The sequence below is a fragment of the Bubalus bubalis genome, chromosome 11 (assembly GCF_019923935.1).
Source record: "Bubalus bubalis isolate 160015118507 breed Murrah chromosome 11, NDDB_SH_1, whole genome shotgun sequence".
Taxonomy (NCBI): Eukaryota; Metazoa; Chordata; class Mammalia; order Artiodactyla; family Bovidae; genus Bubalus; species Bubalus bubalis.
The window spans coordinates 73,970,895-73,996,494 of NC_059167.1; the positions used below are offsets into that span (position 1 = coordinate 73,970,895).

Below are 25,600 nucleotides of genomic sequence, written 5' to 3' on the forward strand. Positions count from 1 at the left end.
CTGGCACCCACACCCAGGGGGTGAATGACATAAAGGCATAAAGACAAGGATTTAAAAAGATCTGATGAAGTTCTAACTGGTGAGTATATATGGTGTGTGGGAGAATGATCCACCAGGAATGATTCAACTGGGCTTTGCAAGACAGCGATCTGCAGGGGACAGTGGCACCCCTGGACAGGGTCTGGTTCCCTCCAGGTCCAATTATTTTGTACTAAAAGATGTAACATGAGAGTGGCATGGTTATATGTGAGAACTAAAGCTTGCAAGTGGACTCCCCAAGGGCTGTCTCAGGCAAAGCTGCTCTAGACAAGTTACTATTTTAATGCTTACTTCAGCATCCCTGTTACTACCTTGATTCAATACCCTCACCCACCTTCAGGTGACAATGGCCTTAATATTTCTTTCAGCTCCTCCCTTTCCCCTGTAAAATCCATGTCACTCGAGTGTATGTTCCTCGGTTCTTTGTCTCATCACAACAAAGATTTGGAGCAACGGACATTAAAGCCCTCGGCGCATCACAGCTCTCGGGTCTTGGACAAACCATGTTACAGCTCTTAGGCAAATCAGTGTTACAGCTCCATTTTATTTAGAAGATAGCAGGAGAATCCAAGACTCGAAGAGAGAGAGTGAGAGAGAGAGAGAGAGTGAGAGAGAGTGAGAGAGAGGAAGAGAGAGAGAGATAGAGCGCATGCACGCAGGGAAGAGAGAGTCCGAGAGAAAGCACTTTGGCTTCTCCTTTTATATGTTTTTTCCTCCACCTGGGCCTGCCCTATGCAAATTGGGCTTAGCCAGGAGTGCTGTTTGTTCTGTTTGTTCTGCCTGAAGTCTTCACTCTGGTCCTCGGACCTTCCTTGTCTTTTAGCCACCGCCATTTTGGACTCTTTTTCCCTATTCTACCTACCTAACATCCAGTTCTTCCACTTTGTATTTGTACTAAGATACAAATGGCCCTCAATGCCTTGATAAAACATTTATCCAAGTTATCTTTTATTTTAATGGGAATCATTAAACTAGAGGAATAATTCAGCTCCAAATGAAAATTTAAGACGGTGAAAGGAATTATACCGGATCTCAAGAATATAAGTAATGGAAAAGTAACTGATTTATGAGTACTGATTCAACAGTTCTAATACTCAGCAGATTAATTTTGTATTAGAAGATGACTTCAGGGGTCTAGATTACGTCTCTCTTACTTGGCCTGCATGTGTCCTAGAGGAGCCCAGAGGTGGCCTGTGAGCTCTGGCTCTGCCATTTACCATCTGGATAATATCAGGCATTTCACCAAACTAGGAGATAGAGATCATAGGCCCAGAGAGGGTATGTGACTATTTGGCTTGTAGAAAATCAGCTACATAACAGAAAGACTGGGACTAGTGTCCAAGGCTTACTTCCTTATTTGGTGCTTTTTCCTAGACAACACTGGTGTTTACAAAAAGATATTATAAAGTGCATTTTTAAAGGTACTTTTAGTGCTATGTTTGGAATAGGAAAGATGAAGGGTGGGCCACATCTTAGGGTATGCATATATAATGTTAAAAGATAAGAGTCTATTCCACTTCAGCCTTCTTTATCAAAGAAATTGATCTTTAGCATGGATAAGAAAAATAGCCAAAATAGTTAACAGGTTCGTTTTATGATAGGTTAAAATATACAAGGAAAGTGCTTAATCCATTTAACTCAAGTCAAGTCTTCAGCCCCAAAGACTTTCCATTTCAGAATACTGGAGAAAAAAACTTGGCAACTGCTGCAACAATTTCCTGAGGGAGAGTATAATTAGCTACTTTAAAGCCAGGGTTAACTAGCTGCCTGGGGTCAACAGTTATTACAAAACTGAAGACCTCTCTCCATCCAAAGTTCAGCAATGTCTACTCTACCAGGTGTCTCAGGTCATTAAATGGACCAGTAACTCCTTCAGATAGTCTGAGTTTTGATTGCAACAAACTGAAACAAAGCATCCAAACGAACAAATGAAATTTAATAGAGCAAGCAGTAAGTTCTCCATAGTTTTTAGTATCTGTTTGTTCGTTTGATTTTTTTTTAATCTGTACAAATAAAAAAGAAGGGATGTAGGATAAAAATAATTCATGTCTAAAAAGGTTAAGAATCTTGGTTGACTCCAAGCTCATATTTTTGAGAGATACAGCAGGCGAAATGACTAATGAAATTTTAGGCAGTATTAATAAAGTCATAGTTATTTAAACTAAAGGGATAATAGGGCTACAGTATTCTTGCCTGGAGAGTTCCATGGACAGAGGAGCCTGGTAAGATACAGTCCATGAGGTTACAAAGAGCTGGCCATGCCTGAGTGACTCTCTCACACACACACACACACAGTGCCAAACAGACCTCATCTGTAGTATATTCTGTTCATCTCAGTAGGTGCCAGGGAAGGGTAAATCAGATAATACAAGATCTAGAAGCCATGTCATGTGACAGCTCAGAGGACTTGCAAATGTTCATTTGGAGACCAGAAGGCTGTTCATTTTAGTGACTAAAATATACAAGAGGCAGTCACTTTGCTGTGTTGCTATATGAGGTTAACTGCTAGATGAAGGCAAACTCTCATATAAAAGAAAGGAAACTCTTGTAGTTGAATGCCCACCATGTGCCCTTTGTTGTGTTAGGTGTGTTATATCATTTTGTTACAATCTTTCAGAAACTGATGGGTATGTGAGGGTTGGATATGATAAGCTCCCATTGGATATGATAAGCTCCCATTTGCCGGAAGTCCAATGTCCAGCTCAGCACTGTTCATTTAAAGCAGCAGTAACCACTCTAGTTCTTCCCAGACCTTTGAATGTTTTCCAGGCCCTTCAGGACCCAGCGTCCTTGGATCCAGGCTCTCCTGGTGGCAGAAAAAGTCACTGTGCTTCTGCAATGTGAATTTCCAATACAACTTTAGGGTTTCAGTCCCCAGTGGATTGCTGACTACAAATAAGGAGGTACCTAGCCACAGTTTTCCTAACCCGGTATTTCCTAACCAGTCTTGATTGGGACGGGCCCACATCTATCTAGGATGTGATATGGGAAGGGCTGGGTATTGGAGGGGCACCTAGGCATTTCATGCACTTATGAGGGACTGTGTGACCAGAGATGGGAATGACTCAGGAAGTAATGTTCTGTGGATACATCTCTTGGCCAGTTGCAGGTGTTTTCCTCACATACACCTGTAGTTTAGAATCAGCCCAGTTCTGAAATCCTCCAGCCTAGGGCATGTGTTTGGCCAGTGAACAGAGGATCAGCCAGGATCTTGGTACTAACCAGTAGGCTATCCTACTCCTACTCAGCTCAGAGGATTCCAATGAAGAGAGTTTAACGAAGGGATTATTAGAGAGGTGTGAGCAGGAAATCAGCAAAGGAAACTTAAAAGCAACAAGAGGCACACTCCACTTTTTAGGCCAGGTACTTTCTGTCTCCTAATTGGCTCAGCCACCCACCTTGGTACCCACATGCCTTCATTTCCCTCAGGTCTTGGTTATAATGCTACCTTCTCAAGGGAACGTTGTAACTACTGCTCATCATCCTTTCTTTCCTCCTCCCTCATATCCTAATATCATCTGATATTGTTATATTTCAATTATTTATTATCTGACTCTAATCACTACAGCTTCCCAGGTGGCTCAGTGGTAAAGAATCTGTTGTAACACAGGAGATGGAGGTTTGATCCCTCAGTCAGGAAGATCCCCTGGAGGAGGAAATGGCAATCCACTCCAGTATTCTTGCCTGGGAAATTCCATGGACAGAGGAGCCTGGTGGGCTACAGTCCATGGGTTTGCAAAGAGTTGAACATGATTTAGTGACTGAGCATGTACACACCCACCACAATGAGAGCAGAGGTTTTTTTGCTGTTTCATTCATTGCTTTAATCCCAGAGCCTGGACCAAGAAAAAGGTTCAATGAATATTTATTGAATGAATGAATGAATGAACGAATATGAATTGGACTTCTTAGAGCTCAGAGAATTGTCCAAGACCCATCTTTCGGCTTCAACTTGTTAATCACACGCCTGCCTTTTGGAGGGAAGCCCGCTGAAATGCAATAGAGCTTGTATTTGACCACAAGAGGGTAGTGTTGATCAGTTTTTCTTTCTTTTTAGGAGTCTTGAGACCATTCATTCACCCTCTCCTCCTTAGACTCCCCAAAGAAAATGTGGGATAGGGTCATGTCTGCAGCCAAAGTGAACATACAATGTGTCTCTTCCACCTCAACATTGCTGTGCAAGTGAAATTCAGTTAAAACCTTTGCAAGAGAATGGTCTTGGAAGGAGAAAGTCACCAGAAAGCAAGGGCCTCAGAAATGCATAGGAGGAAGGAGCTGCAAAAGGAAGATGCCTCCGCTACTCAGCTTCAGTATCCAGTGGACGCTGCTCTCCAAGGAGTCTTTGTAAAGACATTATGCTTGGGGCCAGAATCTAGGTATCAGAAGCCCCACCCTCAAGACAGTAATGATACTGCAAGGCAGAAATGGGCAGGCCAGTAAGGGAAGCCTGGAGAAGGTTGCGGCAGCATTCGGAATGATCAGAGGAGGCATTATGGGAGGGAAGGCATTTGAATTACGATTTGATTTTATTATAGCACTTGAATTTTAGGGTAATTTTCTTCTCAATTGAGAATGAGTAACCATCTGTGTACATGTAAAAGGTCAGCTTTTCAGGCAATCCTCTCCTATAAGACATAGAACAATATAAAATAAGAGAACTTTAGGGAAGATAATGTATGGTTATCTTCCCTAAAGGACCCATGGACCAAATTCTCAGACTAACACAGTGAACTCTGATCAAACATATGTTTTATTTGAAAGAGAGACACTCTGGAGAAAAAGCGTGGGAAGAGAATGAAATGAAGAGGTCAGATGTCAAAGCAGCAGCTCTGAGTCAGAGCTCCTACTTCTTTCCTGGCCCATTCCCCACTTGGGGGCCAGAGCCATGCCCTCCTCTCCACTTGGGTGCAGTGTGAAGCCCCCAGATCACTCCAGACTAATGTGGTAGAACTTCTTCCACCTCTAGAGTGAGGAAGGGAAATAAGGCATCCCTCAGTCTCGTCAAAGTTTCTCTGCTCATGACCATGGGCAGGACGTCCACAAGGAGGTCTGGGTTTATGTACTGCAGGTAGAAAAGCACGTAACCCAGCAGCCTAAAGAAGATCATGACCATGAAGATTAAGTACCTGAAATGCCTGCAGAGAGACATTCATCGTTAGCGTAGGGGAAAGAGACAGCCTGGGAAGCAGCAGCGGGAGGTGAACCTTACCTTCATAAATGACTGTGAATCGCTTTCTTTGGGCCAGCCTGATGAGCAAGTGGGGCATGCAGACATAAAGGGTGAGGGCAGGGGGTAGGTGATATTAAAAAAAGACTGATGTGGTCGTGAGGACTGGGATACAGCCCTCCTGACTTCTAAGCCCTCCAACAGAATAGATGTCCACACAGAAGAGCTGGAGATGCAGAAGGATAAGACCTTCCAGGTACTATATATGCAGGCCTTTGTGGGGGTTGTCACAAGAGATCCAGAACTGCACTCTTGAGAGTCTCTCATCAGTGGTCCTCCCCACTCTACTATAGCAAGAACTTTTAGACTGTGAAATATGTCTGGGCCATCTCTGACATTAACATCCACAGAAAATGATTGGGTTGTGGGTTGTTGTTGTTGTTTTTTTTTTTTTGCTAAATATCAAGTGCCAAAAGAAACCAACTTGGGAATTCCCTGGTAGTCCAGTGGATAGAACTCCATGTGGGCTTTCACTGTTGAGTGTGCAGTTTCAATCCCTGGTCAGGGAACTAAGATCCTACAGGTCACATGGTGTGGCCAAAAAAGAAAGGAAGGAAGAAAAAAAGAAAATAAGGAAGAAAAATAAACTGAAACAATAATAGGTTGTGTGCATGTGTTTTCTTGTGTGCACCCAAGAAAATTCCACCCTAAAAACTGGCCCAAGGCTTTCCATCTTTAACTATACTAAAATGTCACAAATTGGAGCTTTTCATTAAAGTGCCACATGGAGCATCTTAGTCTCCTTGTTTCAAAAATTAGAAAAGAAAAGGCACGGAGTTCAAGTGATTTTTTTTTCTCTAAAATTTTACAGCCTGCAGTAAAAGAACTAAGAAAATTAATGCACCTTGAACTCTCTTTCCAGTAAAGAGGAGAGCAGATTATCAGGTTCAGGATCTGAAAAATAGGAAGGAGCCCTACTATGAATCTTAAGAGTGGAAATTGAAATTAAAATGCAAGCTTCACCTTAAATGTCTCCAAAACAGCCATTTTCTCCAGCCACCAAGTCCTATATAACTCTGGTTTTCAGAAAAGAAGAAAGGGAGAGATGGCAGAAATCTGGGGCTGCCTGATATTTTCTGGTTAGTGGATGTGTTTATCCTTATTCTACATGCTCTTATCAAGTCACTTACTGCTACAGAGTGAACGTGACCTAGACTAGGAAAACAGAAGATTCTACCACTTACCTGTACCAAAAGATTCTCTTCTGTTTCTTAATGATGGTCTTCTCCTGTGGAAAGCAATAAAAGCCACACGTGTGCCTGTCCATGTGCTCATAAAAAGGCAGTGTAGTAGGGTGGCTAAGAGCTTGACCCAGGAGTCACTGGCTCTGCCACTTCCTAGCTGCTGTGGTGTGAAGCAAGGTACTGAGCCTTGTTAATTTCCTACCTCTAAGGTTATTGAAAAGAAGTGATGGGACCAGGGGGCAGGAAGGGGGAAGCCAGGGTAGGAAAAGACAGAGGAAAACTCCAATTTGGGACAAGGAAAACTTACCATATTGCTTTGGATGGTCTCCACCAGAGTTGACCCTGGTTTCACTATTTGGGTGGAGTTGTTCTGGGCTTTGCATCTGGGTGACAAAGATCAGATCCAAGAATTAAGTAACATAATCTGTGGGACCGATGAAAGATGCTTTTCTAAGTCATGCAATCTATGTGATTTATTTCCTAGATTCTTGATAACATTCACAAGGCTCAATATTCAAAATGTGTAATTGGTCAATATGCAAAGAAACAGGAAAATGTGAACCAGTCTCATGAGAAAAGACAACCAATGAAGAGTAACCATGACACAACCCTGATACTGGATTCACATGGCAAAAATATGAATTCTGTCTCCTACTGGCAGTTCAAACTTCAGTTCAGGTCTGATATCCTCGGCTGGCCACAGAATGCCTTGGGAGTGCATGGTTTTGGAGGTCAGCTTGTGATTTGGTCAGAGTTTAGATAAAACTTGAGACTCTCCAACTCTAGCTCTCTGCTTTTTAATCCAGCAATTTGACTACACTGAGCTCTGTCTTCTATTTTCTATCTCAGAAAGACTGTACAGTTCCCTCAAGACTTTTAAATTGACTTCACATCAAGTTTAGCTTACCCTCAGACTCAGTTCAGTTCAGTGCATCCACTCAGCTGTGTACGACTCTTTGAGACCCCATGGACTGCAGCACACCAGACTTCCCTGTCCATCACCAACTCTTGGAGCCTACTCAAACTCATGCCCATCAGGTCAGTGATGCCATCCAACCATCACATCCTCTGTAATATCCTTCTCCTGCCTTGAATCTTTCCCAGCATCAGGGTCTCTTCAAATGGGTCAGTTCTTCGCATCAGGTGGCCAAAGTATTGGAGTCTCACCTTCAGCATCAGTCCTTCCAATTAATATTCAGGACTGATTTCCTTTAGGATTGACTGATTAGATCTCCTTGCAGTCCAAGGAACTTTCAAGAATCTTCTCCAACACAACAGTTCAAAAGCATAAATTCTTCAGCACTCACCTTTCTTTATAGTCCAGCTCTCACATCCATACATGACTATTGGAAAAACCATAGCTTTGACTAGATGGACCTTTGTTGGTAAAGTAATGTCTCTGCTTTTTAATATGCTGTCTAGGTTGGTCATAACTTTTCTTCCAAGGAGCAACCATCTTTTAATTTCATGGCTGCAGTCACCATCTGCAGTGATTTTAGAGCCCCCCAAAATAGTCTTTCACTGTTTCCATTGTTTCCCCATCTATTTGCCATGAAGTGATGGGATCAGATGCCATGATCTTAGTTTTCTGAATGTTGTTTTAAGCCAACTTTTTCACTCTCCTCTTTCACTTTCATCAAGAGGCTCTTTAGTTCCTCTTCACTTTCTGCCATAAGGGTGCTGTCATCTGCATATCTGAGGTTAGTTGTTGATATTTCTCCCAGCAACCTTGATTCCAGCTTGTGCTTCATCCAGCCTGGCATTTTGCATGATGTGCTCTGCATATAAGTTAAATAAGTAGGGTGACAGTATACAGCCTTGACATACTCCTTTCCCGATTTGGAACCAGTCTGTTGTTCCATGTCCAGTTCTAACTATTGCTTCTTGATCTGTATACAGATTTATCAGAAGGCAGGTCCAAGGTGGTCTGGTATTCCCATTTCTTTAAGAATTTTCCACAGTTTGTTGTGATCCACAAAGTCAAAGGCTTTGGCATAGTCAATCAAGCAAAAGTGGATGTTTTTCTGGAATTCTCTTGCTTTTTTGATGATCCAGTGGATGTTGGCAATATGATCTCTGGTTCCTCTGCCTTTCTAAATTCAGCTTGAACATCTGAAAGTTCACGGTTCACATACTGTTGAAGCCTGGCTTGGGGAATTTTGAGTATTACTTTACTAGCCTGTGAGATGAGTGTAATTGTGCAGTAGTTTGATTATTCTTTGGCATTGCCTTTCTTTGAGATTGGAATGAAAACTGACCTTTTCCAGTCTTGTGGCCACTGCTGAGTTTTCCAAATTTGCCAGCATATTGAGTGCAGCACTTTCACAGAATCATCTTTCAGGATTGAAGTAGCTCAACTGGAATTCTATCACCTCCACTAGCTTTGTTCATAGTGATGCTTCCTAAGGCCCAGGACTTCACATTCCAGGATGTCTGGCTCTAGGTGAGTGATCACACGATCATGATTATCTGGGTCATGAAGATCTTTTTTGTATAGTTCTGTGTATTCTTGCCACCTCTTCTTAATGTCTTCTGCTTCTTTTAGGTCCATACCATTTCTGTCTTTTATTGAGCTCATCTTTGCATGAAATGTTCCCTTGGTATCTCTAATTTCATTGAAGAGATCTCTAGTCTTTCCTATTCTATTGTTTTCCTTTGTTTCTTTGCACTGATCACTGAGGAAGGCTTTCTTATCTCTCCTTGCTATTCTTTGGAACTCTGCATTGATGGGTATATCTTTCCTTTTCTCCTTTGCCTTTAACTTCTCTTCTTTTCTCAGCTAATTGTAAGGCCTCCTCAGACAACCATTTTGTCTTTTTTCATTTCTTTTCCTTGGGGATGGTCTTGATCCCTGCCTCCTGTACAATGTCACAGACCTCCATGCATTGTTCTTCAGGCAATCTGTCTATCAGATCTAATTCCTTGAATCTATTTGTCACTTCCTCTGTATAATTGTAAGGGATTTGATTTAGGTCATACCTGAATGGTCTAATGGTTTTCCCTACTTTCTTCAATTTAAGTCTGAATTTGGCAATAAGGAGTTCATGATCTGAGCCACAGTCAGCTCCCAGTCTTGTTTTTGCTGACTGTATAGTCCATCCTTGGCTGCAAAGAATATAATCAATCTGATTTTGGTATTGACCATCTGGTGATGACCTTCAGACTAAAAGTGATCAGATGAGAAAATCGCCTCTTTCCTTTCCCTTATTCCAGTTGTCAGCCCCCCCTCCAGAATTTGCTTGGCTTTATTCACTTTCCAGGGCCTTCTGATTGTTCATTCATTTGTTTTATTCTGTTGCTCAGAGTTTAGAACTGTGTCCTGCCAGAGGGTCAGTTCCAGTAAAAACTTTTAGACTTTTCATGGGAATCTTTTTGTAATCATCAAATATAGAAGAAAGGAGAGAAGCAGCCCAGATTTCAGGATCTGGCCTTGATGGAATAGTTTGCATCAGGCTAGTCCATCTCTACAATCAACTATAAAAACTAGACAAAGTACATAAAACAGCCATTTGAATGAATTAAAGAATGCAGTCAGAAGATGAGGGGATACATATCATGAGCAAAGTAAAGCATATTGAGATAATCCCCTCATTCATCCCAGGCCTTTCCCCAAGGGCACTTGTCAATTTGTGGTACAGTGAATAGAGTCCAAGCAGCAAGTGGCAGCATCAATTGGCTGAGGAGACAGAGATTGGAGTTTAATTCCCTAGGGGGGAAAATCCAAGGAAAGAAGGAACCATAGAGAAATGAGTTCAAATATCTGCATGAACTTCCCTTAAAGTGATATCTGGCTCTTAAGCTCTATATGAGTAGCTCAGGATTCCAAGAAAGCCCAGAAAGCAGAAGATGCCTCAAGAGCTGAGAAAAGATTATAGTAGTCATGCTGTTCTGGGAAGTAGAATTTGGAGTTTGAGACCTGTTACACTCAGACCCTGATGCTGGGAAAGATTAAAGGCAAAAGGAGAAGGGGTGATAGAGGATGAGATGATAAGAGAGCATCACTGACTCAGTGGACGTGAATTTGAGCAAACTCTGGGGGATAGCGGAGGACAGAGGAGCCTGGCATGCTGTAGTCCATGGGGTCACAAAGAGTCGGGCATGACTTAACAACTGAACAACAAACATGGAGACAGAGACTGGAGTTTAAGATCATGAGAGGGAAAACCCAAGGAAGCATTTCAGTCCTGAATCTATCTGAACTGTTCCAGCTTCCTGCCCTTTGTTGCTGCTGTTCAGTCTCTCAGTCATGTCTGACTTTGCAACCCCATGAACTGCTGTGTGCCAGTTTTCCCTTTCCTTCAATATCTCCTGCTGCTGCTGCTGCTGCTAAGTCGCTTCAGTCGTGTCCAACTCTGTGCGACCCCATAGACGGCAGCTCACCGGGCTCCCTCGTCCCTGGGATTCTCCAGGCAAGAACACTGGAGTGGGTTGCCATTTCCTTCTCCAATGCATGAAAGTGAAAAGTGAAAGTGAAGTCGCTCAGTTGTGCCCGACTCTTAGCGACCCCATGGACTGCAGCCTACCAAGCTCCTCCATCCATGGGATTTTCCAGGCAAAAGTACTAGAGTGGGGTGCCATTGCCTTCTCTGAATATCTCCTGAAGTTTGCTCAAATACATGTCCATTGAATCAATGATGCCATCCAACCAGTTCATCCTCTGCCTCCTTCTTCTCATCCTGCCCACAAGCTTTCCCAGCATCAGAGTCTCTTCCAGTGAGTTGGCTGTTCACATCAGGCACCCAAAGTAATAGAGCTTCAGCTTCAGCATCAGTTCTTTCAGTGAATATTAAGGGTTGATTTTCTTTAGGATTGTCTGGTTTTATCTTCTTGTAGTCCAATGAAGTCTCAAGTGTCCTCTCCAGCACTACACAGATCCAAAGCATCAATTCTTCAGTGCTCAGACTTCTTTATGGTCCAACTCTCACATACATACATGACTACTGGAAAAATCATAGCTTTGACTATACAAACTTTTGTTGGCAAAGTGATGTCTCTTTTTAAATTTGCTATCTAGGTTTGTCATAGCTTTTCTTCTAAGGAGCAATTATCTTAATTTCATGGCTGAAGTCACCATCTGCAGTGATTTTGGAGCCCAATAAAACAGAATCTGTTTATACTTTTCTCCCACCTATTTGTCCACCACTGTGTGGTGATGGGACTGGATGCCATGAGCTTCGTTTTTTGAATGCTGAGTTTTAAGCCAGCTTTTTTGCTCTCTTCTTTCACCCTCATCAGGAGGCTCTTTAGTTCCTCTTCACTTTCTGCCATTAGAGTGGTATCTGCATATCTGAGGTTGTTGATATTTCTCCCAGCAATCTGTCCTTGGGTGAGTCATTTATTAATTCCTTTGCTTTTGAGGGATAGCGGTACATGAATTTTCAACTGTGCAGAGGACTTGTGCCCCTAACCCCCACATTGTTCAATCTATAAATGAATTTTATTTTTATATACCGTTAGTAATGAATTAGAGAATCAAATTAACAATTTTCTTATTTACAATAGCATCAAATATATCAAATATCAAACCTAAGAATAAATCTGATGAAAGATGCACAAAACACTATAGAAAACTACAAAACATGTTTAAGAAAAATTAAATAAGATTTAAATACATGTAGGGATAAAAATGTTCATGACTTGGAAAACTCAATGTTGTTTAGATATTGTTAATCTCCAAATTTATCTATGAAGTGAAGTGAAGTGAAGTCGCTCAGTTGTGTCCGACTCTGCGACCCCATGGACTGTAGCCTACAGGTTCCTCCATCTATGGGATTTTCCAGGCAAGAATACTGGAGTGGGTTGCCATTTCCTTCTCCAAAATAGATTCCATATAATTACAATCAAAATCTCAGCAATTTTTTGGGTAGAAATTTAGAAGCCAATTTTTAAATCTATATGGAAATTCGAAGAGCCAAAAATAGCTAAGATAGTCTTGAATAGTCTTGAAGAAAAGCAAAAAGTTGCAGAACTTAAGATATGCTAAATCAAAACTAATTAGAAAACTAAATTGTAATTGTAATCCCTGTCAGTCAGTCAGTTTGGTTGCTCAATCATGTCCGACTCTTTGCGACCCCATGGACTGCAGCACACCAGGCTTCCCTGTCCTTCATCAACTCCCGGAGCTTGCTCAGACTCTCATCCATCGAGTCCGTGATGCTATGCAACCATCTCATCCTCTGTCGTCCCCTTCTCCTCCTACCTTCAATCTTTCCCAGCATCAAGGTCTTTTCCATTGAACCAGTTCTTCGCATCAGGTGGCCAAAGTATTGGAGTCTCAGCTTCAGCATCAGTCCTTCCAATGAATATTCAGGAATGATCTCCTTTAGGATTGACTGGTTTGACCTCTTTGCAGTCCAAGGGACTCTCAAGTGTCTTCTCCAACACCACAGTTCAAAAGCATCAATTTTTGGCCCAATTTTTTATGATCCAACTCTCACACCCATACATGACTACTGAAAAACCACAGCTTTTATTATACAGACCTTTGTTGGCAAAGTAATGTCTCTGCTTTTTAATATGTTGTCTAGGTTGGTCATAACTTTTCTTCCAAGGAGCAAGCGTCTTTGAATTTCATGGCTGTAGTCACCATCTGCAGTGATTTTGGAGCCCAAGAAAAGAAAGCCTGTGACTGTTTCCATTGTCTCCCTGTCTATTTGCCATGAAGTGATGGAACTGGATGCCATAACCTTTGTTTTTTGAATGTTGAGTTTTAAACCAGATTTTTCACTCTCGTCTTTCATTTTCATCAAGAGGCTTTTTAGTTATTCTTTGCTTTCTGCCATAAGGGTGGTGTCATCTGCATATCTGAGATTATTGATATTTCTCCCAGCAATCTTGATTCCAGCTTGTGCTTCATCCAGCCTGGCATCTTGCATGATGTACTCTGCATATAAGCTAAATAAACAGGGTGACAGTATACAACTTTGACGTACTCCTCTTCCAATTTGGAACCAGTATATTGTTCCATGTCCAGTTCTAACTGTTGCTTCTTGACCTGCATACAGATTTGTCAGGAGGCAGGTAAGGTGGTCTGGTATTCCCATCTCTTTCAGAATTCCGGTAGTCTATGCTTGTAGTTTACACCTCTATCCTTGTGTAGTACTGGCGCAGGATAGAGGCACAAACTAATGGCACAGAATAAAATATCCAGAAACAGACTCACACATATATTAATATGTCACCTTACTTATAAAACAAGGCACCACTGAAAATGCATGCTCTTTTAAATAAATGATGCTGGGCCAACTGGCTACCCACACATGGAAAAAACACATCTTGATCTCTACCTCACACCACACACACAAAAAACAAATTTTACATGAATGTTTACATTCATTTGAATGTAAGAGGCAAAACAAACAGAAAATTCTTTGGGAAAGCATTAAAGAATAGTTTTATTACCAAGAAAAAGTACTGAGCAAAAAAAGAAAAGAAAAAACTTTCATGGATTGGATTTCCTTAAAATTAAGAAATTTTTTAATCAAAAGATTCCATTAAAAGAGTAAAACAGAAAAGCCATAGAAATGACTGTAACGTGTGTATGTGTGTCCATCCATATCTGATGATCGACCTCATTAAAAAATATAAGGAAATCCTATAAACCAATAAGAAAAAGATGGATAATCTCCAAATAAAGGCAAAAGACTTATTATAAAAGGAGATAACCAAATTTCAAGTAAGCATTTTAAGGTATATATATATATTAATAATCAATAGTGAAATGCATTATTAAAATAAAAATTAGATATCACTATACTCCTGCCAGAGTGGTTAAAATTAGAAAGACTGTAAATATGAAGTGGAAATGAGGAACAGAATAACTGGAACTAGTATAGATTCTCATTGGAGGAGATTCTGGTAATCTGCTTTGGAAAATCATTTGACTTTGTTTAGTAAAGCCACAGATATGTATACTCAATGACTTGGGAATTCTACTCCTTGGTATATAACTTACAGAAATGAAATATATATGTCAACCAAAATACATGCACAAAAATGTTTATAACAACTTTAGTTGAATAACCCTAAACTGGAAATGACCAAAATGTTCATCAATGGTAAAATAGATAAACTGTGCCATATTCCTACAATAGAATACTATATACACAGCTAGGAAAAGGATGAACCACAGAGCCATGCAGCAATGTGGATAAATATCAGTGAAAGCCAGAGATAAGAGAGAACATACTGAGTTCACATGAAGTTCAAGATCAGACAAAACCAAGAAGAAATGATGGAAGTTAGAATCATGTTTACCTTTGCAAGAAATGATGACTGAGAAGAGAGCACAGGGAGCCTTTTGGTGTACTCAGAATGTTCTATATCTTGATCTGAGTCATGTTAACATACCACTTGAGATTTGTGCACTCTATGTATATTGCATAATACAATATAATACATAACACAGTTAAAGAGTATAAGCAAACAATGGAAAGTGTGTCAAGTCCTAAACCATGCAAGTCTACAAATACAGAATGTATGTAAATGGCTATCACCGGGGCCCCCAGTGGGGGTTCACCATGTCCTGGGAAAGGGGTCAGCACAATCAGTTTTTTCAAGAACAACATTCAACTGAGGACGCATGAAAAGAACGTAAAAAAAAAAAAAAGAGACCTTTTAAACACCAACTGCTGAGAAAGGCAAGAGAGAAGCCTGAATGGTGATGATTTTTCAGTACAGAACATGGAGCAGAAGTTGACAGGGATAACTTGTTGGGGGCTATTTATAGTGACACAAACTGGTCTGAGAAGTACTCTGCCCTTCAAGGACCACTGGGGACTATAGCTTCATCCCACCAATGAGGTCATTTTCCCAAACTTACACTTCTTTTTCAAGAAGAAGCATCTCCTTTTCCTTTTCCATCTGTCTCAGAATTTCTTGGTATTTCTTCCCATGGAAATAAAAAAAAAAATTGATCATAATCAAGAATTTCTGTATTCTGAATTTCTATATCAATGACATTGATAAAAGATTCTCTTAAGACTAACTCCCAATTTTCCAAATGGTGCATGCAAGAATGTACACATACAAGTATGAAGACGTTCCAATAAAAATTAGGACATTAGTGACTGGATGGATGAACATGGAAAAAAAAGGAAAAGAATTCTCTCTTCAGATCCTGCTTGTAGGAAAATCCCAGCTCTCACACTTACTAGCTATGTTTTCAGAGCGCATTACCAAACTTATTTGAACCTGTGTCCTCTTGATCATAACAACATGATCCTCAAAGGGTTACTGGACAAACTAATTGAGAAAAATACTGTATGTAGATTGCTTAAAAATACTATATGGGCCAGTATAAATAAATCCTTAACATACATCTGGTTCTTGTTGCTGCTGTTGTATAAACGGTATTTCCCCTAGTGGTGGATTTTAGCCTAAATGAGAAACCAAGGGATCCATGACATTGGAGCAATTCTGCCTCTACTATGACTTGTCCCCAGAGGCAGTGTACCTTTATGTAGTGGGCCTGATCCTCACAGAGCTGATACACAGATTGATAGTCACTCTCTATCTAGAAAGAAAAGAGAATTAACAAATTTCATGGATTAAATCACAATGAAGCCTGGGCTGCTCCCAACTGGTGCATTGGCTATTTGGCTGGTTACCTAGCAACCTCTTAACAGGGAAAGCAACCACATCATAAAACCTTTGATCTCATCATTCATGGGCAGGGTCTAATTTTGAGCAAAGAAAGTTGTTTTCCCAGGTTCTCATATGCCTTTTACATGAGACATCAGGAGATGTTTCAGGGCACTTAGATATGGGTTTCAACAACAGTGTTTGAGTATTTGAGGTAGAGGGGTATTTGAGGAATGACAAGACCAGTACTTTTAACATAAGTTTTCTTTTCCTTTATCTGCAGGTGAGTCAGAAATTCACTTGCCAGATATTCTTGCTCCTCCCCCTCCCGTGCCTCCAACTGTTCTTTCTAAAACCTTTGGGGTTCTCTCTCATTTGTATCCTGAACAGACCCTCAGTGGAGACTCCACCTCTACCTTGACCAGTTCCTTCTCTTGACTGGCACAGGATTCTGTTGACTTCTGTAGTTTCACCTGTTAAAGACAGCATGTGACAGCAGAAGGTTGAGAGCATTCTTTTGAGAAAGCAAATGGGTAATATTCATCTTCCCCCAGACAGGCAATGAGCATGACAATGGTGGTGGTGGAGGTGGTGGTGGTGGTTTAGTCTCTAAGTTGAGTCCTTCTCCAGGGGATCTTCCTGATCGAGGGATCGCACCCATGTCTCCTGCATTGCAAGCCGTGTCCTGCATTGCAGGTGGACTCTTTACTACTGAACCACCAGAGAAGCCCAGGGCATGATGATAATGGCTATCATATAGTGAGGACAGACCATAACAATATGGAGTGGGCAATATTATTGGCCCATTTACAGGTGCTGCTGCTGCTGCTAAGTCGCTTCAGTCGTGTCCGACTCTGTGCGACCCCATAGACGGCAGCCCCCTAGGCTCTTCTGTCCCTGGGATTCTCCAGGCAAGAATACTGGAGTGGGTTGTCATTTCCTTCTCCAATGCATGAAAATGAAAAGTGAAAGTGAAGTTGCTCAGTTGTGCCCGACTCTTAGCAACCCCATGGACTGCAGCCTACCAGGCTCCTCCGTCCATGGGATTTTCCAGGCAAGAGTACTGGAGTGGGGTGCCATCGCCTTCTCCGATTTACAGGTGAGGAGGAGACAAAAGCAAGGAGAGGTTAAGTACATGACTTATTTAAAATCACACAGTGGCAGAGTCAACGTTTAAGCCCTGGTTTTCTGACTGCCCAGTCTTTGGACCTAATCACCCTTCTTCCTCCAGTCCTACTGACTAAAGTGCCAACCTGTTCCTCCATCTTATACTCCACTGGGTGCACTCACATGCAGTCTGAATCATGGAGCAAAAGAGAAACCTTCGGCCTCTTTTTCAGAGAAAAACAGAACAGGAGTGCTCTGGCATGCTGGGCTCAGCCAAATGGTCATATTTGCCACACAAAGCTACAGAGAGCATTTCAATGGGATTTCTGCCCTCTACTGGGCATCCAGTTCATTCAACAAATATTTAGCGAGCTACTACCGTGTGCCAGACATTATTCTAGGCACGGGGGAAATAGGTGTGAACCACACAGACAAAACTTCATGCCCTCATTGGGTTTGCCACCTAGTAAAACATTCAATCAAAAAAAAAAAAACTCCCTTAAGTTACAAACAATGGGTTAGAAAATCAAATACAATTGTTGACCTATCCTTCTGCAATTGTGGAAGTTAGTATTTTCTTCTTCCTTGACTACCTGCATTTGTGTGTCATTTAGATAATAAATTTTTAGAGGGCAGGTCCCGATGGGCATTCAGAATGTATGTCCTATTGACTGATGGATGAAGAGGTCTCTGGAGCAATTCCCTTCACTTTGGGGCATTGTAGTCATCTCTGCCACCAGTGTGACTAAAACTAAAGTTACGAATGCTGCAAAATAATTTACGAATGCCGCCCAGGTCAGGGGATAAAGCAGAGGGAACGAAGGACACTGGCTCACCTCTGTGAGCACACAGACAGACTTAGCCTGGTGGGTTCTTGGAAGCTGTTCCTCCCCAAAGTTAGAATGACACCACATCTCCCAGAAAATCGGTAGATTTGCTTTTCTACTCACCTTCAATTCTGCCAACATCTGCTTTAGGGCTTCTTTATCCAGGCCAACATTCTTAAATTTCCTTGAAATCTGAAATACCATCCCCCAAATTGTAAACTGAGTAAGGCATCCGGACATGAAAACGTGGCATAGAGTCAGACTTGAAGGTCTCAAAGTAGCAGAACAGTGGTTAATTGATTCAGATCCCAGATGGACGCTTAATAGAAAAGTGTCTCTTCCTTCCTCTGGAATCTGCCTGACTCCATGCCAGCTGAACAGACCCTTTTGTTCCCAGAGCCCATGAAAAGTACAGCACAAAGGAGGCAAGGCAGGTGGGGAGAGAGGGAAGAGAAACTGGTGCAGAGCAGCTGTGGGAGGGAGGGGCAATTCTCTCCTCTCACATTCCTTTAACCTTCCCATCCCAGAGCTGTAATTCCCAGAGGACAAAGGATGGTATCAATTAGCCAGTTTGTTCTAAGAGATTTGGAAGGCAGATTGGGAGGGAGCACACACATTTTGCCAGTTCCTCTTCCTCCTGTCTTTCTGACTGGGGAGTTCAGGAAGATGATGAAACCTATTGGGATTCCTAAGAAATGAGCCTCCTTTCAAGAGTGGGCTTATTATCTTGGGACCACCCCTCCCCCCCCAAAAAAGAAAGCTGGTCCCACCTTACCTCCTTCTGCATCTCCACCACACTCCTGCTTAGAATTTCCTTATTTTTTTCCTGGGGAAAGAAAGAGGTGAAGGATACAAACCTCACGCTGCTCTCAAACCCACTTCCTCACTGGGCCACTGAAATCCCATCCAGGGACGAGGGCCCCACACAGGGGATCTGGGAACAGAGCCCGGCTCTCACTCCCATGCCGAGCACATCATGCCCAAAACACTTTGTTAGACAGCTGTGATTTCCACAGGCACAGCAGTGACCAGCAATGATGGTCCCCTGGGAAAGAGAGAGTGGTGGACTGCAGCAAAATGCATCACACTGTCCTTTTCTAGACACCTCCTTACCAGCTTGGCCGTCTCTAATTCCAGGTCCCGCAGGGCTTCCTCCTTCTCAGCTATGCGGTGGTCCAGCTCCTCCCTCTCTCTGGCTTGTCTGACCGACAGCGTGATATCTCTTTCCAGACTGAAACATAGTCACCCAGGGGTGGCTCAGTCCAAAGGAAGCTGCCAGGGCCCCAGCTTGAGAAGCTACGCCAAGGTCTCAGGGAGCCAAAGTGATCACCCAATGCGGTGGCAATAAAATAATGACTTAATGTGGAAACGTAGTGAAAAATCTGTACATAAAACCTTTTGAGGACACCACTGCTTAAGGTTCTGAATTTAAACAACTTGCCTCAATTCATGGACAAAGAAGTAAACTTTCCTCCCACCCACCTCTTGATCCCAAGGGGCTTTCAGATGAGGAGACCTTTCCCATCCACCTACAAAGCCTGACCTTTGAATAGTTTCTTCTTTCTCTCGAATTTTTTTGAGAAGAACCTGATTTGCCTCATCCATTCTCTGCAGGTCCTTTTCAAGGTCTGAGTTCAGGGAGTCCAGGTTCTGCTTTGTGGCTTCTAGTTTTGGTATTTCCATCACCTCCTGCCTGCAGGGAAATCATCTCATTACCAAACTCAGGACAGGAAAACAAATGAGCTGTCATCTCATTTTTTGCCCTGTCTTATGTGGTCACTATGCCTCACCAGCCTTGCATTATCATTGTCCACAATAAATTGATTTCTAAGATGTTTTGCGTAAAACAAATTCTTGGAGTCAAATCACATTTTAATTTAAAATATTATAAATGGAACCCATTACAACACAAATCTTTTATGAAGCAAAAGAAGTATTTTTTTCATTTGAATAATTATATTCTAACTTACTTGTTTTCAAAAAATTTATACAGAGTATGTGGACTCCACACCACACGTATAAAGAATTCAAGGAAGAGGCACGTTTTCAGTTTTCCTTTGTTACAGTCTACTAAGGAGTTTATTATATTGGAAACCTTCTGCACTAGTCATGTAGGAACATGGACTGGGTAGGGGGCAGGGACAAGGGTCTTTTCCCCAAATAAGACTGATTTGCTTTTGGAGACATTGGCTGTCTCTACAAACCCCACTTCTAGTCTAATGAAGTCCAAAGAACTGAAACCAACGTCTTTCCTCCCTAGGAAGGCTCCCGGGCTTGAGGACACTGTCCTGTACCGTCAAGGTTTTCTTCCTTACTGAAATGCAGTAGATGCGTCCCATATCATTTCCTCCTTCTTGTTACTTACACATCATCCAACGGGTCCTGTCCAGCTTCTTCCATTGTAGGTCTCCTATGTTGTTAACATTAACATGTGTTATGGAAACAAACCTTCTACTGTTCAACATAGTCATTAGCCCAGGAAGGAGCAGAGAAAAGGTTTGACCAGGCAAGACAGAACCAAGACGAAACTTATGCCTCCTAGACCCTTTCGTATTTCAGAATCAGTTGCAATATTTTGCTAGATTTCAGTAAGCCAGATCATATCTCTTAAATGAATCTCATAAACGAATCCCACTGGAGTACAGAAATCTTTTTGTTTTCACAAAAGTGTTTTTACCCTTTGGCTACCTTGCCCCTTTCTTGCCTGCACATTGGCAGGTAAAGTGCTAGGAGAACTCAAGTTTGTGTCTATTGGCAAACACGCTGAGAGTTTATTTCTAACCCTGACCTTCAGGGAGACTTAGGAAAAAAGAATAATAGAAAAATTGGAGGATATAAAAGAATTGGTTGGCTGATTTCTGTTGGTCTATAGCCATCCTACTTTTTTACAAACTCTAGATATTATGGCTGGGTTGATGCTGAAATGGGAACAGATAAAGCAGCGTGGGCAATAGGATATAATGACTGAAAGGGGTCATATGAAAATGTCAGGTTCTCAGGGATGGTATCTGCTCCACTGCATCAAAATTAAAGTTCACAACTGAACCCAATCTAACAAAAGGAGAACACCAAATCTCCTTTCACATTCCATCTTCTCTTCCCTCTCTCTTTCTTTGAAGCTTCTTTGTTTTGGTTTTAATTCCCCTTTTAATTCCTTCCTGTACCTTCTTCTCCTTTCATAGCCCTCCCTGAATTTCCCTTTTCTTTCTACTCTCTTTACACACTAGGAAGCCCAGCTTGTGATGATGCCCTTGAGCTCACCCTTCTCTTCCCAATAGAGATTTCTTCTGCTCCCACTTGGACTTCCAACTGAATGTCACAAGTTTCAGAAAAGGTATCTCCTTGATGATGGCATTCTCCACATACAGCTGGACCTGTCATCTCTAGCCGGGTGGGGCAGCATGTCATAGTGGATAGGGGTGGGTGGGGTGAAAGCAACTCCTTGTCATCTCTGTAGGCAGAGTGAGAGCAGGGTTCAGAACTTTAGGACAGTTTAATTCTCTTCCTAAAGAGTGATAAGACCCATGGAACAAATTTCTGGACACAGTTTAAACTGCTCTGAAACAGCACTCATCTCTATGGGACACATTCCTTCATTTCCCCAAATCCATTGACCCAGCAGTAGTTGATATCATGCTCATTTCCTTCACAACCTCTGTGTGGTATGTGAGCAAATTACTGTACCCAAATCCAAACCAAGCACCTCTAGTCAATGCAGTCAAGAGGTGAGAGGCAGGAACATCTGAGAGCAGGGTAGGAAGAATATGAAAGATGTCTTATCTATGAGCCAAGCAAATCCTCATTCTTAACCAAGTTGGATTTTTGGAGCAGCAAAACAAATTTCTTTATTTTTCCTAAGGAGGCACTGCCAAGTCATTGGGAAGGAAAGCCTGATGTTTCAAAGGTAAGTTGAGTATGTGGCAGTCAAGCTGGAAGGAGGAAAGAGGAGGGTTAGATCCAGAGACCCTACTCAACTGCTCACTTATAAAGAATTCTATCCTCATTTTTTTGAGATCTTAAATTACTGGAATAGTAGATGGGATTTTACATTATCAATGTCACTCTACTAACCAGTTCTAGATTCCTCTCTGTATTGATGGAGGAAATGAGGTGAGATACAGAATTGGCGAGATATCTATAAAGGTGTGTGCTTGGACTTCATATCTTTCATTTCTATCCCTCTTACTTGGTTCACTTCTCCAAGATGTAAGTCTAATGTTTTCCAGCTAAATTATACTAATCTTAAGTCCTTGGAAAGGCCTTACAGAACATACCACTCTCTCTCCAGGAAAATCTCTCTCCCACACAATTATCTGTCATGAGCTTATCCATCCTTCCCAGCTCAGCTCAAATGCTGGTTCTTCTGCACTCTCTCAGATACCACACCCTCAAATCCTGGCAGAATTAATCCCTCCAACCTCTATTCTCTTTTTTTATTTTATGTTGTTTTTAGGAATGTGCTCACAATGGTCTTCACTCCACAGTTAATCTATAAACTTCTTGAAATAACGTATTTTAATCAAAGCCATTTTGATTCCCCCCCTGATTTGTGCTGTAGGGGTACCATTTGCAGAATACAATAGGAATGGTGCCCCCTGGAGTTGTTCAAGAAGAGGATGACCCTGAAGACAGAGAGCGGGTTAGATACAGAAAGCACGCAAATCAAAACCGAATTTCATTGGATTTCACTCTATCCTGGCACTTTGAAGCTGTGGTACCCAGGACATAAGCTCTCTGAGGTCAGGTTTCCTGATCTGTAAGATGTGCATTACTCCTGCTTCATAAAGTTACGTGTGCTCAGTTGCTTAGTTGTGTGCGACTCTGTGCCCCACGGACTGTAGCCCACCATGCTCCTCTGTCCATGGAATTTTCCAGGCAAGACTACTGGGGTGGTTGCCACTTTCTACTCCAGAGGATCTTCCCAACCCAGGGATCGAACCTACATGTCTTGCATCTCCTGCATTGGAACGTGGATTTTTTACTGCTAGTGTTTCCTGGGAGAGTAAATGAACTAACATATGTAAAACTCCTAACCTTGTGTATGGCATGCGTTAAGTACTTAATTCTCATCATTAGCCAACACAAAATGTTTCATTTTTTTTATCTTATATTACCTTTGCACATGGCATATGCTGAATGTTTTTAGAATGAAAGAATGAGTGAATGAGCAATTCATTCCACTTGCTTTATCTAGAACAGTAGATATATCCTCCCTGTCCTTTCCACCCTCCTGGGAGATGCTTACCTGTACACTCCCATTAGGACACTCTCGTTGGCGGTACAGCACCCCATAGCAGAATTCTCAACAAAAGGCCACACCCCCCAGGAGGCCAATCTGTAATCACTGGAGATGCAGTTTGAAAGCCTCTGTTAAACTCCTTAGAGCAGTAGGCACCTCTGATTGAGAATAAGTGGTGAAGAACATATTCTCTCCACTAACTGCACCCTCCTTTCCTTAAAGACACCACACAAGGACTTCCTTGGTGGTTTAGTGGTTCAGACTCCACACTTCAACTGCAGGGCACATGGTTGTCCCCTGTATTGGGTTGTAATTATCTTTATTTTAGCTATTCTAATTGATTTGCAGTAATAGCTCATCATGGTCTTGACCTGCATTTACCTAATGATTAATGATGGTGAACACTGCTTAATTTACCATTTGTATATTCTCCTTGGTGAGATGTCTCTTCATGTTCTTTGACTATTTTCTTCTTGGATTATTTTTTCTTGATGAGTTTGGGGAATTATTTATATATTTTAAATACAATCCTTTGTCAAGCATGTGATTTGCAAACATTTTCTTCCAGTCTATAGCTTTTCTTTCATCCTATTAACAGTTTTCACATAGCAAAATTTTAAAATTTTAATGTCAGTTTATGGATATTTTTTATTTTATGGATCATGCCTTTGTTTGATCCAAGCCCTAAGTCCTTAAGTTATTTTATTATGTTTTCTTCTAATTTTATTTTGAGTTTTCTGTTTTACATTTAAGTCTATGATCCATTTTCAGTTAACTTTTTGTATGAGGGTTTATATTGAGGTTCATTTCCTTGTTTATGAATGTCCAATTCCTCCAGCGCTGTTTGTTGAAAAGACTAACATTCTTCCAATGAATTGTTTTTGCACCTTTGTCAAAAATCTATTGGCCAAATCATGGTCTTTCAACAGGTTCAGCTAGTTAAATCCAGTTGTGGTAATACAACATTTAGCTCCTAGGCAAATGCTGTTGTAAGTGAAATTTTTTTTCCTTTTCATTGGAAAAGTAGAACTGTAGAGTTAAATGTATTTTTTTTTCTGGGCTTCTCAAGTAATTCTATTAGCATTTGGGCTTCCCTTGTGGCTCAGATGGTAAAGAAACTGCCTGCAATGCGGGAGACATGGGTTTGATCCCAGGGTCGGGGAAGATCCCCTGTGGAGAAGGAAATGGCAATCCATTCCACTTAGTATTCTTGTTGGATATGACTGAGCAACTAACACTAACAAACAAGTAACTCTTAGCATTTAGCAAGTGCACATGTATGACTAATTAGTAAAGTGTATTTGGATCTTTCTATGGAATAAAACATAATTTGAAGTCCTGGGCCCCTATATATATAAATTTTTAAGAGTATGGCCCATATGTTCCTTTTCCTGGTGCAGTGTGTAATCCATAATGTGAACCACTTGCTGTGAATACAAACCCAAATATATGCCTTCTTGATGTAGTTCTGTTCATGTGACCCTGGCATATAGAAAGAATGATATATGTATCAAGAAGATAAAGACCTATTTAACACATCAGTTTTTTTTTTTTTTTTTTTAATGAATCTAAAAACAATTAACTCTTTAGATTCCCTATGGCACTCCCTACACCTAGCTGTCCTCTTGTAATGAGGCACCGGAGAACTCTAAGCTTCAGCAGCTTAGGCAAACAAAGAATTGATGGTTTCTATTTACTGTTTTGGACTTCCCTGGTGGCTCAGACGGTAAAGCACCTGTCTATCAATGCAGGAGACCTGGGTTTGATCCCTGGGTGGGGAAGATTTCTGAAGAAGGAAATGGCAACCCACTCCAGTACTCTTGCCTAGAAAATTCCATGGACAGAGGAGCCTGGTGCAGGCTACTGTCCATGGGGTCGCAAAGAGTCAGACATGACTGAGCGATTTCACTTATTTACTGTTGTGAGTTCTGACTCTTTATCTCAACAGCTTAGTTTTACTGAGAACTGCTCCTGTTTTGTTCCAGTACCTAAGGCTATAGAGGAGGTCTAGACTAATTTGCATGACTGCAGAATGCAATTTTAACCATTTTCTTAGAAATCCCACAAGTCAGAAGGATTTGTGCTGTCATGCTATTTTAGCTCCCTACAAATATCACAACATAGCAAGAAAAATTGTTGCAGCGTCAAGAATTAACTTTGTTTTCTGATTAAGGAGAATTCGTTTTCAGTCATTGGATTGCATAATGGAAGAAGATCAAAAATGTAGCCTTAATACAGTTTAAAAATCTTGCATTACTCTCTTAACATGCAGATATGTGAAAAACGAAATTTTTTGAGATTTAAAAGAATTCACTTATTTTTCATTTTTATAACTTTTCATAACATTAAGACTAACTTGTCAATCAAAACTAATAGAATAAAATAAAATTTCCTG

General features: G+C 41.3%; 1 protein-coding gene across 1 annotated transcript; it reads right to left on the reverse strand.

The window, feature by feature from the left end:
- Positions 1-3,765: 3,765 nt before the first annotated feature.
- On the reverse strand, positions 3,766-21,299 carry LOC102392860 (transmembrane and coiled-coil domain-containing protein 5B). The gene is made up of 12 exons (XM_045162104.1): positions 21,228-21,299; positions 20,332-20,376; positions 19,510-19,659; positions 19,080-19,197; positions 18,742-18,792; positions 18,090-18,158; positions 16,449-16,505; positions 15,905-15,964; positions 15,272-15,336; positions 6,758-6,833; positions 6,451-6,494; positions 3,766-5,174 (listed from the first exon to the last, which is right to left on the reverse strand). Exons 2-12 carry the CDS (start codon positions 20,364-20,366, stop codon positions 4,976-4,978), a joined length of 924 nt encoding a protein of 307 aa, XP_045018039.1. The 5' UTR covers positions 20,367-20,376; positions 21,228-21,299; the 3' UTR covers positions 3,766-4,975.
- Positions 21,300-25,600: the final 4,301 nt, after the last annotated feature.

Bases quoted from the DNA above. Each gene is read 5' to 3' on its own strand.
- LOC102392860 (XM_045162104.1), bottom strand. From the start codon at position 20,366: ATGGAAGAAGCTGGACAGGACCCGTTGGATGATGT. The intron at 19,660-20,331 runs GTAAGTAACAAG...ATTTCCCTGCAG, and splicing joins CAGGACCCGTTGGATGATGT to GCAGGAGGTGATGGAAATAC. The intron at 18,793-19,079 runs GTAAGGAGGTGT...TTCTTTCCCCAG, and splicing joins AATTAGAGACGGCCAAGCTG to GAAAAAAATAAGGAAATTCT.